Source organism: Falco naumanni, chromosome Z, assembly GCF_017639655.2.
Source record: "Falco naumanni isolate bFalNau1 chromosome Z, bFalNau1.pat, whole genome shotgun sequence".
Lineage (NCBI taxonomy): Eukaryota > Metazoa > Chordata > Aves > Falconiformes > Falconidae > Falco > Falco naumanni.
The window spans coordinates 57459015-57476922 of record NC_054080.1 but is presented as its reverse complement, the minus strand read 5'-3'; the positions used below and the strand labels follow the sequence as shown (position 1 = coordinate 57476922).

The window sequence follows — 17908 nt, the reverse complement described above, 5'->3', positions numbered from 1 at the left end:
GGGTAAAAGCATGGCCATAGCATAGAGGAACTGCAACCTCCATAAAACCAGGGACACCACATGTGCTAGGTTAATGTGGACTATCATTTTCCTGCAGGTACCCAGACAGTGTCTGAGGTAGCTGTTTGGTGAGGTGTCTCACAGACCACAGCCATTCTGGCATTATTGATGAGCCATCTAGAAGGACCTCTGTTTCCTTCTTGGTTCTCAGGTTTTCAAAACTTTCTGTGCTGATCTCTGACTGTAGCGCCCACCTTTCCTCCATGTTGGTTTAGTTGACTCGTGCTTTTGGTTTAGTGTCTTGTAGCAGTTGTGTCTTTCCTTCACCTGTCCCTAGTCAATCCTGCCAATCATTTCTGAGTTGGTTCAAACCAACTTTGCTGTCTTCTGTTATTTTACTGTATTTCTTCTCCCTTTCTTCCTTCAGTGATAGAAAAACATAAATTCAATCAATTGAACTATTCTTAAACTATTTGAAATTCACCTTTATTGATTACAGGATTCTTCTTCCATAGGACTAATTTATTTTGCAGGTTCAGTCTTTAAATATTGAGGAGACTCTGGAGCTAATGTCAGTGCTTGAGTAATGTATTTCCTCTCAGTTAGCTGGGCTTGCACAGGTTTTTACCAGACAGCAAAGTTGGCCCTTCATCCACATGCATGCTTCCTCTTTTGTAGATGAAAATTCATACCATTTCCTCTTTGAAGAGTCTGATGATCCCATGTCTGGTGTAATTGAGAGATGTGTTATATCACTGTTTACAGCAGCAATTTCTGCAATACACTGTAACTTTTTTTTTATGTACCTTTTTTTTAATGTATGTAAGCTTTTTAAATACATTAAACCAACATCTGCTGCTACATCTATTATCTAGACCAGCAGCAAGATACTTCTGCACAGGGTAGAAACCAACTGTTTAAAGGAAAAAAAAATTGAATAATCTGAGTTTTGTGTTATACTTTGCCACACACATTCATGATTAGTGATTTGCAGTGGGAAGATGAGTAACAATAACCTTGATATGTAAGCAGCTTTTCTTTTTAAAATAAGGCAACAATGACCTAAGGAACACACAGACTTCCTCACTTCCCCTACGTGGCACCTTGCTTATTGAATAACCTTTAAAAAAATCCCATTCCATCCTGCCTGATTTTTGGAATACCACTGACAAGTAGGGATTTCTCTTCCAAATGGTTCTCTATAACTCTGGCTTTGCTCTGTCTGCAAGTGGTGCTGCCTGCGTATTGGAGCAATGTCCCTCTCACGCCTGGTGTGGGCTTTTGACCTATAAGCAACTACTGTTATTTATACATATTTTATTTTAGAACTCAGGCTTAATACCTATAATACCTTTAATACATTCTGTGAGAAACTTGTCTCTTAACACGAGCAGAATTGCACTGAGAAGAGTTTAGGTTTTCGTCATGCTTGTTAAGAAAAGCAGTGGTAAGAGATTAAGTGTCACAGAATTGGTATAGCAGTCATAGAAAGCAAGAGGTCACAGAAAAGAGAAGGTGCAGACCAAACAGGCAAACTGTCTTGTGGCATCTGGTAATTCTAAGATGCCTATTAGTTCTTGCTGGAGTTGGATAAGAATCTCATAATGAAGGGACAGTCTTCTTAATTCTGTATTTTCCTGCCTCCCTGTTGGCTGCCCTGGTGGACTGCAGGGTATTTTTTTACTTGGAATCTGCTTAAGTGCATCTGTTCTTTCAAAAATTTTGTCCTGAACATTCATGGTGAAATATATTGTAGATCTTTTGTTACCGTTTCATGGCTGATTATTCTTAAATCATGTTACCTATTAATTGATTTGTTCCTATGAAAAATGATCAAGCTACTCCGATTACTGAATTTTCAGATTGGGTATATGCAACTGTACTATCACTCTGGGATTTGTGAAGAATTCAGTACTAGCCTCTTTCTGCTCCCTTGAAATCAATTAATTAGCAGTTAAGAAGTCTTTTCCTCAAATGTTCAGCTGATACAGTATAGGCGGATTTTTAAATTCATGCTTTGGTTTGTCTTTTCATAGCAAACTGCATTATTAAGATAAGTCTGTCCTTACGCTGTTCAGTGAGAGGTCCTATCTTGTTTTTACCCGTCAGTCAGTTACTTGTTTATTAAAATATTTGCCTCTGTGATGTTAATTTTTCTTTCTCTGCTCTATTATCCTGTATCTTAGCTTTGCAGAAATGAATCTGCAAGTATTGCTGTACAGGTTGCAGGCATGCTTCACTTAAGGGCAAGATTATTATTTCTTGCATAGCCTTTCCCAGTTGCAAGGACTGCAGTATAACGATAGAAATATGTTGGAAGAGTGTCAGAATCTTAATTATATTGGCCTGCAAGTCTTTTTTGAGGATTACACCAACTACAAAACAAGAGGAGTCTAGAACATCATCAAAATACATTTCTAAACACTGGGACAAGAGGCTAAATTGGATAAAGTATTTGGAATTTCTACGGGGATGATTGTAATTATAAGGGGTTTTCTCTTCTTAATTGAAGGCACTCCTCTGCAGAAATAAGAAAGCAATTTACCCTCCAGCCAGGCTTTGCACAGTTCTGTCAACGAAGCTTGAGTACTCCTGGCTTTTCTACTCTTCATCTGGTAAGTTCTGGGTTTACCTTCTTTACACAGGTTTGGCATCTGCATTGCTTAATGTTTTTAGGGTAAATTGAGTGATATTTTTAAGCTGCCTTGCTTTCCACTAGCTTCTGTGTGAAGCTGTTAAAAATATTCCCTGGTGAGCTGAGGAAATATGCCTTTGAAAAAACCAAGGATGGTCCTTGGAGCCTGAAATAGACAGTCTTTCTGCATACAGCTATAAATGAAAGTTAATTAGTGAGTGTTGGAGTATGTTACATCCTTTTCTTGCCAGAAACATTCAGCTCCATCAAGTAAATGCATTGTGTGGTGATCACAGAAGATTTGCAAAAGCAAGTCAGTGAATAAAGAGAAAAAAAGCAAGGCAGAGGCTCAGTTACCTTGGCTTAATATGCAGTTTCAAGAGCTAGCAGCAGAGACAGCACACTGACCTGTTTTTCAGTGCTGTAGAGCAAGCATGTTAAGGGAGAAATGCCCGAGTATGCCCTGATTGGCATAGATGCAATTGAGTCAACTCTTATGTGTCTCCTAATCATCTTCAGCCTTCCATGTGTAATCCCCCTGTAAAGAAGTCAGACCATATGACACTGCCCTTATGACAAGGGGGAAAATGCCAGATCTTTTTAACTGCCTCTCAGGAAGATGGGTATTTTGCAAATATACTGTGCCATAAATAAAACTGACTAAGATTTTAATATTCTCTTTCTTCCTATGCTTTTAAATTTTTCTTATTTTTGGGAGGCCAGGTAAGTAGAAGCAGGAGAAGTCTTTGTGCACCAGTGATTGTGAAAACTGTAAAGCACTAGATGTAAGCGGTTACTTCCTGTGTGTCAGGGCCTCCCGCCAGTACTCACTTCCTTAATCTGAAATGCTCTGGTGTTTTAACTTGTTCCTTGTGGTTATGCAGCCTGGGGAGGCTGGGTCCCTTCCTCTACATGCAGACAACTGCTTTTGCTCTTGAGAAACTTGGTAACGTTTCATTTACCGAGTATTACGCCGTAGCTGCCATTTTGTGTGCTGTCACAATCTACATGCCTGTAAACCATCACCCTTAAAAAGGTATGTTTGCAGTAATGATCCGTGGCATTTTCTGTAGAGTAATTGTTTTGCACACTTGTATGATGTGTGAAAAGGAGTGTTGGCTTCTCAGTTGAAACGGTACCTCTGTTCCCTTTAGTAATTTTGCACCAATTGTTAGAGAAACCATTACCTTCCATATGCATTTACCTTTTCCGCCATCTTTTTAAAATTTGTGTCTGCTATATGATAGTCAAAAGCACACATTTCTAGAGAGTAAAGATTATTATTAACACTTCAACTAGAAAAATCAGAAGACATAATGAAATGCATTGGATTGTCAGAATGCAAAAGTATGATTTCTGAAGGGAAGTGCAATGCTTAATCAAAAATGAGATTCTATTAAGCAAAAATATTTTGTATGCAAAACATGACATCTTCAGCAACTGAAAAGATGTAATATACTTCTGTATACTTTGAGCTGTGGTTTGCTTTAATTTTTTGTGAATTATTTTTTTCATAGAGATATATATATACTACCGTGTAATTTTTTACCCACTGGCAGTATGGTAAGTCAAATTCAAGCCTATGCTGAAAATTAAAAAATCAATAGCTAATAAAGGTCACTATTTACTCATAACCATTGATCCAGTATGTTCGGCACTACTGTAGACACAAACTGTAGAGAGTATGTAACCTAAAAATTTATTAACAGCACAGTGTATCTCTTCAGCTGCCTGCCTTATGATTTGCTGGAATTACTATCAGTTTTAGGTTTTCCCTTTGGATAAAAAGAGCAAAGAAAGAGAGAGATTTTTCCAAAGGCGTTTTCAGAGAATTTGGTCGATCCCATAAATGCACAGGCAGAGGGGTGAGCTCAGAGTCTTTATTTATGCAGAGACCAATACAGTTTCCCTATAAAAGAGGAACCTGGTGCAGGGGGTAGTGGCTGATTGTGTTCAAAGGTCTCTACTACATCATTTGCAGGAGTATTTACTACATCTATTTTTTCCAACAGTTTGATTTGGTTTGCTTCTCCTAGATGTTTTAGTACATTTCTTCTAAATATGCTTCTTTCTGCAAGATGTTTCTGAATTTTTACTAGCTGAATAACTTCCTTAGTTATATTTCCAGAACACTAAAAAGGCTCCAAAACTCGTATTTGCCACTAATCACCTTTAACTCATCTTTCTATTTACAGTGACTGACATTACATATTATGTGGAAGCCATTTTAGTTCAGAGTTATCCAGAGCTTTGCCATGTTACGAACCTTTGCATGTTTCATAAATTGTGGAATTCCTTATTGTCCTATTGAGCTAAAATTCCTGATGTTGTGGGTGTAACACTATTATGTGCAGAGGTCATTTCATGCTTAGTTAAAAATCCTGCCAACTTCCATGAGAGCTTGCGTGAGTAGGATTCAGTGATAATGAGAGAAGATTTCTTGATTTTAGCCCACAGATGTTATTTCCGGAGAAGAACACTGGAGTATAGCTCCAGAACGTGTGTTGGATGAGACAGTAGCCACAGTAACATTGAATATAAAGGCAGTGTTGATAGGGACATTGGGTGCCTTATTTTCCCCACATCCCATCAACAGCACTGTAGAGATAGATTATATGATCTATGTTCAGACTATTTATTGTTGGCAGTTTCAGAAGGCAGTCTTGGGAAAGGTGTTTGGGCTAATCAGTGCAGTGCTTGCTCTTTACAGACAAGGATGATTTGATAGCTATTTTTTGCTGGAATTCTTCCTCCTAATGACTAAGTTCTTCCAGTGCTATTATCCTAATGCTCTAATTATTTTTCTGTGCTTTTACTGTGCTGGGATGTTCTCATACTTTCTGGAACTCACAGAACATAAACTATAGTTTAAAAGTTTATAGTAAAAGCTGTAGCTTTTAGATCTATTTGTTACTTGACAAGAAAATTCACGGTATGAGATGCTGGTCTCTGTAGTCAACTGGGCAGATGTTTATTTTCTAGAGATATACAGGCTATTTTTGTTGGCTATATAGCCAGTAAAGTAATTTTCAGTTTTATCTATATGTAGAATAACATGTACTTTTAAGATATGAAGTCACATTTATGTGTACGTGGAACATTTCTAGCTACCATATCAAGATTTTCTGCCTCTGTTTTTGAGACTAAGCAGATAAAAAAAGTCAGACAGATTTGTAGCATGTATAACTGGTGGAGCTTGTACTTGTTTAACTTTGTTCTGATCAGCTGTTCTTGTAAGTATGGCTGATTAAATGTAATCAGATACAACTGCTCTCTGTCAAGATGCAGTGCCATGTGCTGTAGAAATGGTGGATATCAAAGGTTTGCAACAATGACTTTAGTAGTTCTATGTAATCTTTTGTGTAGTAACTGTACTAACCCTTGAAAAAGCTAATACAATTAAAACTCTAATAATACGCAAACCAGTAATATTCAGAGATGGAAATTAATAATTTCTTATGATTTTGGGTATATCTTTCTCTCAGCTTTGTTAGGGTCAAAAGCACACAGCATTTCATATAGTCAGTATCTTTCAGGCACAGCACCTCAAATGAGTGGCATCTTTACATTGGCAGCCATGGTGCTTATAAGTTGGTCCTTAGCTCAGCATAGCTTCCGTGACTTACTGCCTTGGCCTCGTTATTGCTAGTGCCTTTCATCACATGTGCTGTAGAGTCCACTGGCAGCTCCCTGCCAGCTGGCACTGCCTGTCACTATCATTTTGGTCACCTGCCCTTATCCTCTATTGTTCCTACTCACTGCTGCCTTTTTCATAACTCTATTTAATACCATGGATTGGACAAGGGGGACTGAGTGCACTTCATGGGCATCCAGCTGAACTCATCTGAGGGCATCCAGGGTGTACCTGAGTCAGCCCTGCTTCTACCAGCATCTAGGAAAGCTCAACAGGGAAAATAGGTGCAAAATTGTATTTAGTATCTTCCATTTCTTCTTTGTGTTTTAAAACTTTTCCCTTTGTTCCCCTTCTTTTTTTCAGCTGGATCTTTCATTAGCAACTTTTCCCTGTGTTAAATGTGGGTGGCATTGTACATAAAGTTAGAAGTCTTGTTTCTGATATTTAATAAATAATGGGGAAATGACAAGAAATACGTAAATAAGCCTAAATTACATTACTAAGAAAAAAATAAACACCTCTGTTTCTTCCGTTAGCCTTCTTTTTATGACCCAGTAGACCCAGTAGATTTTGAAGGCTTCCTAATGTCACGGCTGAACAACTTGGACTCAGAACTAGCACAAGAACTTGGTGACTTCCCTGAAGATGACTTGGACGTTGTCTTTACACCCAAAGAATGTAGGACTTTGCAACCTGCTATGCCAGAAGATGGGTAAGAAGACTCTCTCTCCCTCAGAAATGCTGCAAGTTTAAAAATAGTTTTGAAGATGTTGATCCAGACACCTCAGTCTGCCATCCATCCATTCATTATGCACTTGCAGAACTTCAGACATCTGAACTTTGCCATCGATTATGTTAGGCCTGTTTGCACGCTTAAAATAATGCAAGTGGTTACATGACTTCCTGAGCTAGCTGGTATAGCAGAAATGAGGTAGGCATAGACAGGGAAGAGAACTAAAGGAGGGCAGGAGGGTAGTACAAAAAATAATTTTATAGCTGTCATCCCAGAGATTAAAGTCAATTCTAATCATGTAGTAAGCATAGGATTGAGGTTTGAGCTTTGTTTTCTTTTTTTTTTGTGGGGATTTGTTTCAGAGGGGTTTGCCAGCTACGTGTTACATGGCATTGATCAGATCGCTTAAGCATCTATTTCTCAGTACCTTTCTTGCTTAAATGGGGGGAAATAGTTCATACTAAACAAGGTTTGGGGAAAAAAAAAGAACTTTAAATTTCTAGTTTTGGTTTCAGGCTCACATTGAAGATACAACTCCGCTGTTTCCAACAGCTTTTAAATTAAAATAGGTAGCATGTGTTGATATTGGTGCTCAGCCATTCTGGAAGTATTTAAGCTGATTTGATAAACAAGCAAACTATGGACAACAGAATTTTTCCGAATGAGAGGAAGATGTATTGAAGGGTTTTCTGATGTGGTTTGGGAGAGTCCTATGCACTGTATACAAAATACTCTTCAAGGACTGTTTTGCTGTAAATGGTACCTTCAAGCAGAACCACAAAGGCCTACAGAGTTTTGCAAGCAGTAACAGCCAGATCAACATGAAGTCAGCATTAGTTTAGCCCCGAACTGCTATGTCTGTGAAGACAGCTAACCATGCAAGGTGTTTGGGGTGGGGGTCTGGCTCCTTTCAGTACGTTCAGGAAATGAACAGCACAGTCTATATTCTCTGCTGTGCTGAACCTGAACACTGAAGGAACAAACAGCCTTAGCTTGTGGCGTCCTGGCTCACAGGTTAGACCTGCATCCCCCTCCATTCCTGCAAGAGTTCTTACAGCCAGCGTATAAACTAGAGCTCTATATAACAGCACTATTTGTTCAGCATTTTATGCCCAGCATACCAAATGTAATGAGGCTAAGCAGGAACTACAGTTTATATGATTTTTGCCAGCTGTGGACTAGCTGAGAACCCCTCCCTCTGAGCAAGGTCTCAGCTTGCAAGTTCCTTCTTGGCGCAATGCGTGCCTCAGGAAGTTCAGGAAAGCAAAAGCAGTAGAGACCAGATGCCATGCTAGGTCACCTGAGAACAATTTGAATCACACAGCTCCTAGAGGATTTTGTAGCATTTGCACAAAGGGTGATTTTCACTTGAAGTTACTCACACAAAATGTTCCAATCTTTATCATTAATTCATGTTTCCCTATGGATGGGGGAGAGAAAATGAATGTGGGAGACAGAATATTTTGCTGCTTGAAGTTCCCATTTCTTTAAATGATGAACAAAAATAGTAAAAAACTCTCTAAATTTGAAATGAGATTTAAAAAATAAGATGACCATTTCTTCCTTATTTCCAAGGTGACTTCCTAGCATGCTTGCTGTTTAAACCAGCACTTATCTATTTGTTTTTCCAGTAGGAGAACGTGTAAAGTCATGCTGTGCAATCAGTTTTAGGCCTGATTTGTACCACACAGTGACATTAACGGTTTTGTAAGGAGTCTGTGGCAAAGTTCAAATAATCAATACCAACAAATACGCTTGCAGCAGATTTTTTTACAGCAGCTTCTCATTTAACCGTTCACACTGCCATCATTGATATTAGTGCTTTCACAGAAAATCCTGGTCAGGGATGGTCAGGTGTGTTAGGGAAGATGAGAGCACAGGAGGAGCATGCACCAAAGATTTGCCTGCAGGTGATGCAGTCTGTGGTGTCTTTGTGTACCCAGAGCAGGAAACAGATATCACCAACCAAACTGGGTTAATGTCCTGCCTGCTTGGAAACATACATCCCGCCTGAAACTAGATGCAGGAAGTGACCATGAGCTGTGTCAGTCCACCAGTGGCAGGGACACACAGCAGTCTGTTATCGACCAAGGCTTGATCCTGCAGTGCATGCATGAACCCAAATCAGTTGCTACTTGGTCTTGGTAATGGGTTGCAAATCTGTTAAGAGTTCTGGGTGGAAAGTGCTAAAAAGTATCATAACTTTCACCCATTCCTGCATTCCACATGTATCCTACTCTTTTACTCTTTGGACTGGATGACATAACAAGTGATTCTGGCACAGGTCACTAAAATTTTTTAGAATAGGCATAGGGGAGTTATGCTACAACATTATGAAGCAAATTCACAGTCATCAACTTTAGCTTATAATATTTCAGTTCCAACCAGTAGCCAGTCTATCAGGCAACACTAACAACCCCCTACATTAACTGAGACTTGATTGAAAGTCATAAAATTAAATTAGAACATATTCTTAGGTCTTAAAGTTATATTATGCTATCTGATTAAAAGCTTAGGGCCCCTTTCTGGAATTTTCTTGATTTCTATGAGAAAGAAAAAATTAACACCAAAACCATACAAGAGACTATGTATTTGTAAGAGTCCAGGAGCTGATGACTATGGAAAAATAACTCTATATGCTGAGACTTGTAATCAGGTTTTGAAAATCACAAAGATGAGTACCTGGTATAATTTCTTTTATTTTGCTGTATTTTATAGCAACATCGGTCGTATATTAATGAAATGCATAGTATGACAAACTGTTACCTCTGTTAAATGTATGTTTCTTAATTTATAAACAGTAACAAAAACTTGCATCAGGGAATTAATGCAGTACACAAAATTCTTTAAGCCTCAAATAGTAGTTTAGCAGTAAAATAAATATAAGGAGAGGGCTAATAAAGAGGCCTTTATCCAAATAGCATGTTTCGATAACTTTCTTTGTCCTTAAGGTATGATAGTATATAAAAAAAGTATATTTACAATATGTTGCTTTCTCCCCAGGGTTGAACTGGACTCACATGTCAGAGACTGCGTTCAGACATATATCCGGGAGTGGCTCATTGTAAATCGAAAGTAAGCTACATATAAGTAAACAAAATAGAAAATACCTTGCATCTTATTTGTCAGAGAAGAGATGCATGGTGTTATAATTAATCCTAAAGAATAATTATTTGAATCAGTGACTGAAGGCAAGAACTAACTTTTCAGGAGCATGTATCAAACTATTGTTTTGTTTGAGCTGGTGGGCCATAGCTAAATACTGTTACATCTGCTTTTTAATTATCAGGCTCTCTGGGAAATAATTGGGAAGAAAATCACATCACCTGTCTGTAATGATGATTTTTCTGAATCAGGAATGCTACTATTATTTGATCACATGAAAAAGAAATGTAACAGGGATAAAGATTACATCTGTATGTGCTTCATTTTCCCCTCCATGTCCTGAAAATTCAACATGAACTGGTTTCTAATGGTGTCTGAAAACAAAAGAGTGCTAGCAGCAAAACCCTAAAGATTATGGGCTTTTCCAGTAGTGATTGACTGTATTCATGGAATTTTTAATGTAAAATCCAACTTTACTGTTTTACATCAGTAAACGATTTCTGTATTTGGGGTCAGTTTAATTCAACACACAGAACTGGACCTGCAGTCATTACAACTGACTTAATTTCCTTTATTTTATTTTAATTTAATTTTATGGTTTCATTTCATTCCATTTCATGTATTAAATGTGAAGAGAATTCTCAGTCAGTGCTTTCTTGCAGGGGTTGTGTGTGTGTCTGTCCCCAGACTCTCGCTGTGCTAGTGGAGCTCACCTCCCTCCCCATCAACCCGTCCTGTTCTTCAGAAAAAGGTTTTCAGAGCTCTACTTTTTTGCACTGCTTCCTGTTCATACCCTCCTGCGCTCATGCCATGTTTTTGAGAAGCAGCAGTAGCAGCCAATGGTAGAGCACTGGCCTATTTGCTGCCATTTCATCGTGCCCCTTCGCCCACCCTTGCTACTCTCTGTTTTTCTGACCTGATGTACATCAGTGGTCAGTGCATTATGGGTTGATTTGCATGATTGTAAAGGAATTGCACTGTTTAGTTGTGCAGGGACGGAGCAGCCGCTGAGGGTTATTAAAGGACTTCCTCCAAGGGTGCTGATGAAATTTATTTTCTCAGAACTGTTGCACAGTGAGTTACCAAAAATAAGCTAGTGGGTTTTGCAGGCTCTCCACCTGCACCACTCGAGCACAGGCACTACCTCTTTTACTCAGTGTTCTTCTGAGCATGCTGCAAAAAAACAGCAGGGAGCTTTGTCTGTGCGTACAAGTAGGGAGTGAGCAGTAAAGTAGGTGAGGTGAAAAATAGAACATAGCTATTTTTGCACTTAGGTGTGCTTGAAGAAATGTGAATGGAGCCACAGAAATACACATGTGTGGAAAGGTTTGTCATGTATTTTAATGTATTTCATTCATTCAGGTAAGGCAAATTTGCATTCAAAAACTTTATTGAGTTGTTGAGTCTGTGGTAAACAAGATTAAGGGCTCTGCCAGAGAGCTGAGCTTTGACTGCTGTGGCTAAAAAAGCAAGCAAGTTATTAAAAATTGCAAAGTGTAAAAGATGCTGCAGTGTCACATAAACCCCTGATAGATTGTTATTGGGAGTCTCATGTTATGCTTGGACACTGTTCTCAAAACAGATATGAAAGGAAGAAAAGACATCAAGAGAGAAGTGAGAAAAAGTAGTTGTAGAAAGCTTTCCTTTGTTTTGAGAAGGACTGGAAAATCTGTAGTTGCCTGCTTGGGAGACAAAGTTTCATAGGGCAGGTTGCTGAACATATGGTCTGGTGAGCTATAAATTAAAGGAGTGTGTAAGTGACTTTCATGCATTCGTGGATGTGAAGGTTCAGAACAGGAGACTGAAGAATCCTCACTGGGTGGCATGAGCAGAGGAGGTCCTTGTGCCCCAGGGCAGAGAGGTATGTGGCAGAGGGGCTGGACACAGCTGAGGGGTCCCTGTGTTTTTGCCAGAGGCTGAATGTGAGGCTTGTTCCTGTGCCTGTCAATTTCTCCTTTCAGTGGTCCTTTCCTCCTTTTCCTTCCCATTTTCTTAATTCAGTGTGTGGCCATTAAACTGACGTGCACTAAAAGCAGGGTTTTCCTCTTGGTGGGTTTTAACTGCTACTATGATTTTCAAAATAAATAAAAAATATAAATAAATTTTCAAAGAATTATTTAGGGGAAAGGCATTTCTAGCATAGCTTGTACACTATAGGGAAAATGTCATCTCAGGTACATAAATCTCTCCATTAATCATTTGTTTGCCACCAGAGATAGTGAAAAAATAATCAACAAAACCTCTTCTGGATGCTGAAATATCTTAAAGTAAACTCATGCAGAATTTCTGTCTTTCATTCTGGGTGATTAAAGCAGTTCCAAAGCAAGGTCACATCCAAGGAAAGCTGGGATTGTCTCTTTTATTACTTCAGTTTTCATTTGCAGTGAACTGGTAAATGATTAAAATGCAGTTAAAATAAAAACATATTGGAGCATATAATTAAGTTAGTCCCAAAATGTAGTAAAAAGAGGTCTCCCTGATCAATAATTGCTTATCATGGCATCCTCATGAAAGTACTCTGATGTTCAGGCATTGCTTTGGGAGTGTTACAAGGAAAATGGATGAATCAGGATACTGTAACTAAGGAGGCTGATTGCAAAAAGGCCATCAAAGGATATAGAAAGTCCCATATTAAGGTAGAATAAATAGAGCTCTGCATGTGTCTGTTACCTTTTTTCAGGGTACCTGCTGGGTTTTTTGATCGGCCACAAAAATCTAACCTGAAATTGACACCTTCCTGCAAAACTTTGGGAATTTGCCAGCAGAGAGCTTTATGTTTAGCCATAGAAATATCCCTCTTCAAAAGGAGGCATCGTTTGAAAGGTGTAGGTTGTGTTTGTGATTAACTTGGGATACCAGCTAGGTCCAGGTCAAGAGCAGTAAGCTTCTTGATGTACAATTGCAGGAGCAAAGAGCCAGCCACAAGAAAAGTGATCCTGATCCATGATTTTAAGGTCACTGAAATCATCACTGTGTCTTTTGAGGAGCCCAGAGCTGGATTTGTACCTACGTCAGGTTTTGCTGCTGTCTCAGGCTCACAGTCTATGCAAAAGTGATCTGAATTAATTTTCTTCCTTTTAAAACCATTCTTAATGTACATGATGGAATTGTAGTGGTGTGATAAAACAATTAAATGTTGTGAAATGTCACATTTTTGCATAAAAACTTGTGTTATTTTGTATATTTATATTTGTAAATGTATATTTGTAAAAAAACTGCTTTTTTGCACAACAATGTTCCCAGTTGCTTAGTATTTTTTTTTTATTTGTCTTTTCTGTTTTATTTTCCTTTAACTCCTCCTCATGCTGACTTGCTTGGGCTTCTCTGTGAAAGGAACCAAGGGAATTCAGATACTTGCAGCCTGAAAAACAAGGGATCCCGAAAAAATTTTCACAAGACGCTTCAAAAACAAACATTTGAATCAGAAACATTGGATTCCAGCAATACAAACTTTCAGGTACCTTTTCTCTACTTTGGGAAAAGTGATCAGATACAGCAGCTTTCCCCAAAGGAAGGATCCTGGGATCTCTGTAATGGCATGGAGCAGAGAGCCATGCTTCGTGTTAGGCCTCGTGGCAGAGGTCACGTTCACGCCAGCTCTGCCGGACAAGAGCGAGGTGTTTGCTGGCACCCTGGTGCCCAAGCCACAGATCAGTGTTTTGTGGTTTTCCCGCAGGTGGGGCCCCAACATGTCCACACACTCCCTGAGGAGGCCTCGAGGACGACCCTCGCCGCCTCCGACTTTGACCTGCGCAGCCTGCAGCCGGACCCCCGCCTGGAAAACCTGCTGCGGCACGTCAGCGCCGAGGAGTTTGAGAGGCAGAACGAGGAGGCACGGCGCACCAACAGGCACGCCGAGCTCCTCGCTCTCTACCCTTCCATGGATGAGGTGAGCGCGGAGGCTGACTGGCCCACAGGGTTCCCTGAGCTGGCTGTCCCAGCACATTTAATGTTAAAGCTGCACCACGGTTGAAAACCAGAGTCCGTGGCCTGGATACAAACCTACCTTGGATAATAACGTGGTGAAGGCATGGCACCATGGGCTCCTGTCAGCAACCTTGAATATGGATTCAGGGGGTTGTACACAGGTCTGAGGCTTTGTTATACCCCTCCCAAGCCTCCTCGTGCTGGTGATAGCATTGTGTCAGGGTGTTACCCTTCCCTGTAACACTTGCTTGGGGGGGCAGAAATGTAAATATTCAGTATAAATGGCAGATGTAAATATTCAGAAATAAAACCCAATTTTCTTTCGTCTCTGAAGAGATGAAATGCCTGCTGAATGGGGAAAGATGCTGGGCTGTAGCAGTGGCCCATTTAATGTCACATAAAGTCTTTATGTAAGTATGTAAATTTACAGTTGTTTTAATTCAGTATGACTAGAATAACTGTTTAATGATAGGAGGATGCAGTGGAGATACGGCCAGTGCCTGATCGCCCAAGGGAACATCTGGGCAACAGGATTTTGGTGAAGCTGCAGACTCTGAAGTAAGTATCCGTCACGGGCCTTGCTTGCTGTTTCTCAGTTCATACCCAGGCACTGCTGCTGACCCCGTTACACCACTGCAGCTGTCCTGTTCAGCAAGCGTTTACATGCCTGCTTATTCTTTTTTAGTGTAGCAGAGGACTACTTCTATCCATCATTAAAGGAGTCTTTAACTTGTCAAGGTGAAAAGGAGTTGGGAATGAGCCCAAATTACGTTTTTCTAACAAACTGAGTTGGTCTCTGTACATGCTACTGGACTTGATAAACAGAAGTAAAAAATCAAGTTATGATTGTTTTTAATTGATGTCTGAGACCAACTTTCTGACAAATTTAGAAAATACATTGCATGCGATTTAATTCCCTTCCTTTCCTCTTGAAATCATCTAATAAAATGCGCTAATGAAAAAATCCTTCACACTTTGAAAGAGCTAGGGACTGGAACGAAATATTTCTCCTTGTTTTCTAATGGAAGTGCCAGTTTAAACGTAGCCCTTTCAGTTCTTATTGTACACAGGCATAAGGGTGCCAGTATTTATCAGTGTCCCATGTGTCTTTCCTTAACAGGTTTGATATAGAGATCGAACCTTTGTTTGCATGCATAGCTCTCTATGATATAAAAGAAAGAAAAAAGGTAAGTGTGCACACAATATTTTTGTTCAGTTGGCTTGGTTTTTATCTCTGGAGTAGTAACTTAGGAAAACTTAGAAAAAAACATGCAGCATTTTCACACGTGCTGACTGATCCAGCATTCTTTTTATTCAGGTAAAGTGACACACTTGCAATTGTTTATTTTGTAATTCTAGTTACTATTGACTTATCTGAAAACAAAATTTAATGCATTTTTGCTTTGCAATGCATTTTAATTCTTTTTCTTTTCAAGATCTCAGAAAATTTTCATTGTGACCTCAATCCTGATTCATTAAGAGGATTTTTGCGTTCTCATACACCCTCCATTGACTTGTCTACTCAGGCAAGATCAGCAGTATTTTCTGTCACTTACCCCTCGTCAGATATATACCTAGTAATAAAGGTATGTTACAGTGCCATTTCAATACTATTCTTCCTGTTCCTGGCTGTGCCTGTTGTCTGAGTTCCTGGAGCTGACAAATTTGAGTTTCCTGTAACTGAGATGAATTCTGATATATTTTAACAGTACAGGTGTCCACTGGTATATCTCACTCCCAGTCTAAGAAGTTATATTGATACCCTGTGTTCTACTAGTTCTACTAAGTATCTAGAATTACCTGTCTCTGCCTAAGGGAAATTTAAAGTTAAGTGAAATAAGACCTTTTTTTTTTTTTTTAATTTTAATTATGTTCTGCGGAAGGTTTTTTGGCTTTGGTTTAGAACGTTTTGTGTCATTTTATTTAGCTAGGAAACTGAGTTAGCTTGAACTTTTTCATTTGGAATGTGTTAATTTTCCTACTTCAATGAAAACACAGCAGTTCCTGATTGACAGTGTTGTCACATATATATTTTCTGTTTTCTAACAAATCAGATAGAAAACTAGGAGGAAGTTTTGTATCAGTTTCTCCATAAAGACAGTTTTTAGAATTCTTTATTGCACATTTAGGCAGGCTTTTTCATACTGCTAGAGAAGCAACATGTTACTGTTTGTGTGATATTTTTCCATTGTTAGCATCTTATTTTACTGCTTTTTGTAGATAGAAAAAGTGCTCCAGCAAGGAGAAATTGGAGACTGTGCAGAACCCTACATGGTTCTTAAAGAAAGTGAGGCTGGCAAGGTAAGTAAATAACTATAAAGAGTGTTTAGATAAAAAAATGCATGCATAGGAAAAAAACAGAAAAAGATCAGACTATTTTGGAATAGGACAGAATACAAGAACATTGGTAAGGAAGCCAGCTGGTGCCTCCATGTTGCAAGCAGTCTTGTGTCTGTGAGCAACAGCAAGAAGTCATGAGAAAGCAAGGTGCACTTCCGTTACTGACCCCTTTGGAAGTTAACACTGGTGAAGTCTTGAGTCACGAAGCAAGTAGGAGTGAGCAATGGAGATGACAGTGCAATGTGGCATTAGCAGAAATATTTGTACCGCAGAGACATGTTATTGATTTGGATTGGCAAACAACCTTTTGTAGTGTGTATGTGGCCAGTTCAGTGCTGTCATCCATAAATTACATGAACTTTATCCAAGAAATTCCTAGTCATTTACCTCCCTGGAACAGACTGACAATGTTTGCTGGACTTCCACACATCTCTCAGCTTTAGAATATTACTTTCAGCAGAATATTGTTTCTGTAATTGATGAAAGAATTAGAACCTGCTAAAGTTTTAATGTGACTGTTCATGGTGGGCTTGCGGGTCACTGCAGAAAGATCTGTATTCTCTTTTTCTATAATGACAATGAACTCATTTAAAAGAAATGAGAAGTGAATGTACAAATCAAAACAACTATGATCATAATAGTGATGTAGCAAAGAAAACACAAGAGATAAGAATACAAATTATTTATTGAACTGTAACTATGTAATTTCCATTGTTTATCTATAGTAGCGTTAAAATAACAGATTGCTTTTTAAACAGTTGTTATGTTCTTTGTCTTAGACAAAAGAAAAAATTGAAAAACTGAAATCCCAAGCTGAATCCTTTTGTCAGCGGTTGGGGAAATACAGAATGCCATTCGCCTGGATTCCCATAAGCCTAACTAATTACTTCAACCTTTCCACACTTGAACGAGATATACCTGAAGCTGAAAGTTTAAACGGTAGTTGTCTAACTTTCCAAACTAATGCAAAGTGACTCTTTGGTAGGACTGTGCATAGGAAAAAACGTCATTCACTCTGGCACCAAGAGTGAACAATACGTTCAAAGTTGTATCTTCTCAGCCTTTCTTTTCAGTGGTACAAATACAACTTCATATGCTTATTGTTTCATCTCTGCATATTTATTTTTATGTATGCTAAATATTCTTCCATGTTTTAGGCCTGAATTTTTTTGAAGACTGGCTTGTAGAAGTAAAACTCCCTTTGCTATATAGAGTTTGTTTGCAATACAGGGCAAGCAAAATACATATCACCTTAGCTTCTAGAGTATATAGGACCATTGATCAACAGCATTGACCAAAGTGCTTTGTACCCATGAACTAAAAATTTGAATAAGCTTGTGCTCTGCAACAGAAATAATGTCTCTTCACTAGGTGTGTCCTAGCATTCCACTGTTTCACATAGGCTGAAATAAAAGTAGTGGAATGTTTGATGTTTTAGGTACTCTGTCCTCTGATGTTGCTGGGAAGTTGTGGATTTCTGTGTATTCTGATGGTCTTTGTACTAAAGCAACACAAAGCATGTTGATGTTTAATT

General features: G+C 38.9%; 1 protein-coding gene across 3 annotated transcripts in view; it reads left to right on the top strand.

Annotated features, from left to right (window-relative positions):
* The window catches only part of DOCK8 (dedicator of cytokinesis 8), a 94198-nt gene that overhangs the window by 17253 nt on the left and 59037 nt on the right, over positions 1 to 17908 (top strand). For 2 of the 3 annotated variants that reach the window (XM_040579713.1, XM_040579714.1), the window contains exons 2-11: positions 2513 to 2615; positions 6806 to 6981; positions 10006 to 10077; positions 13441 to 13564; positions 13784 to 13996; positions 14507 to 14592; positions 15155 to 15221; positions 15471 to 15620; positions 16255 to 16335; positions 17154 to 17313. In XM_040579713.1, coding sequence (XP_040435647.1) covers positions 6854 to 6981; positions 10006 to 10077; positions 13441 to 13564; positions 13784 to 13996; positions 14507 to 14592; positions 15155 to 15221; positions 15471 to 15620; positions 16255 to 16335; positions 17154 to 17313 — 1081 coding nt within the window. In that variant the 5' untranslated portion in view covers positions 2513 to 2615; positions 6806 to 6853. Of the gene's footprint in view, positions 1 to 2512; positions 2616 to 3519; positions 3672 to 6805; positions 6982 to 10005; positions 10078 to 13440; positions 13565 to 13783; positions 13997 to 14506; positions 14593 to 15154; positions 15222 to 15470; positions 15621 to 16254; positions 16336 to 17153; positions 17314 to 17908 lie in introns of those variants that run through there. The other variant, XM_040579715.1, reaches the window with a different exon arrangement.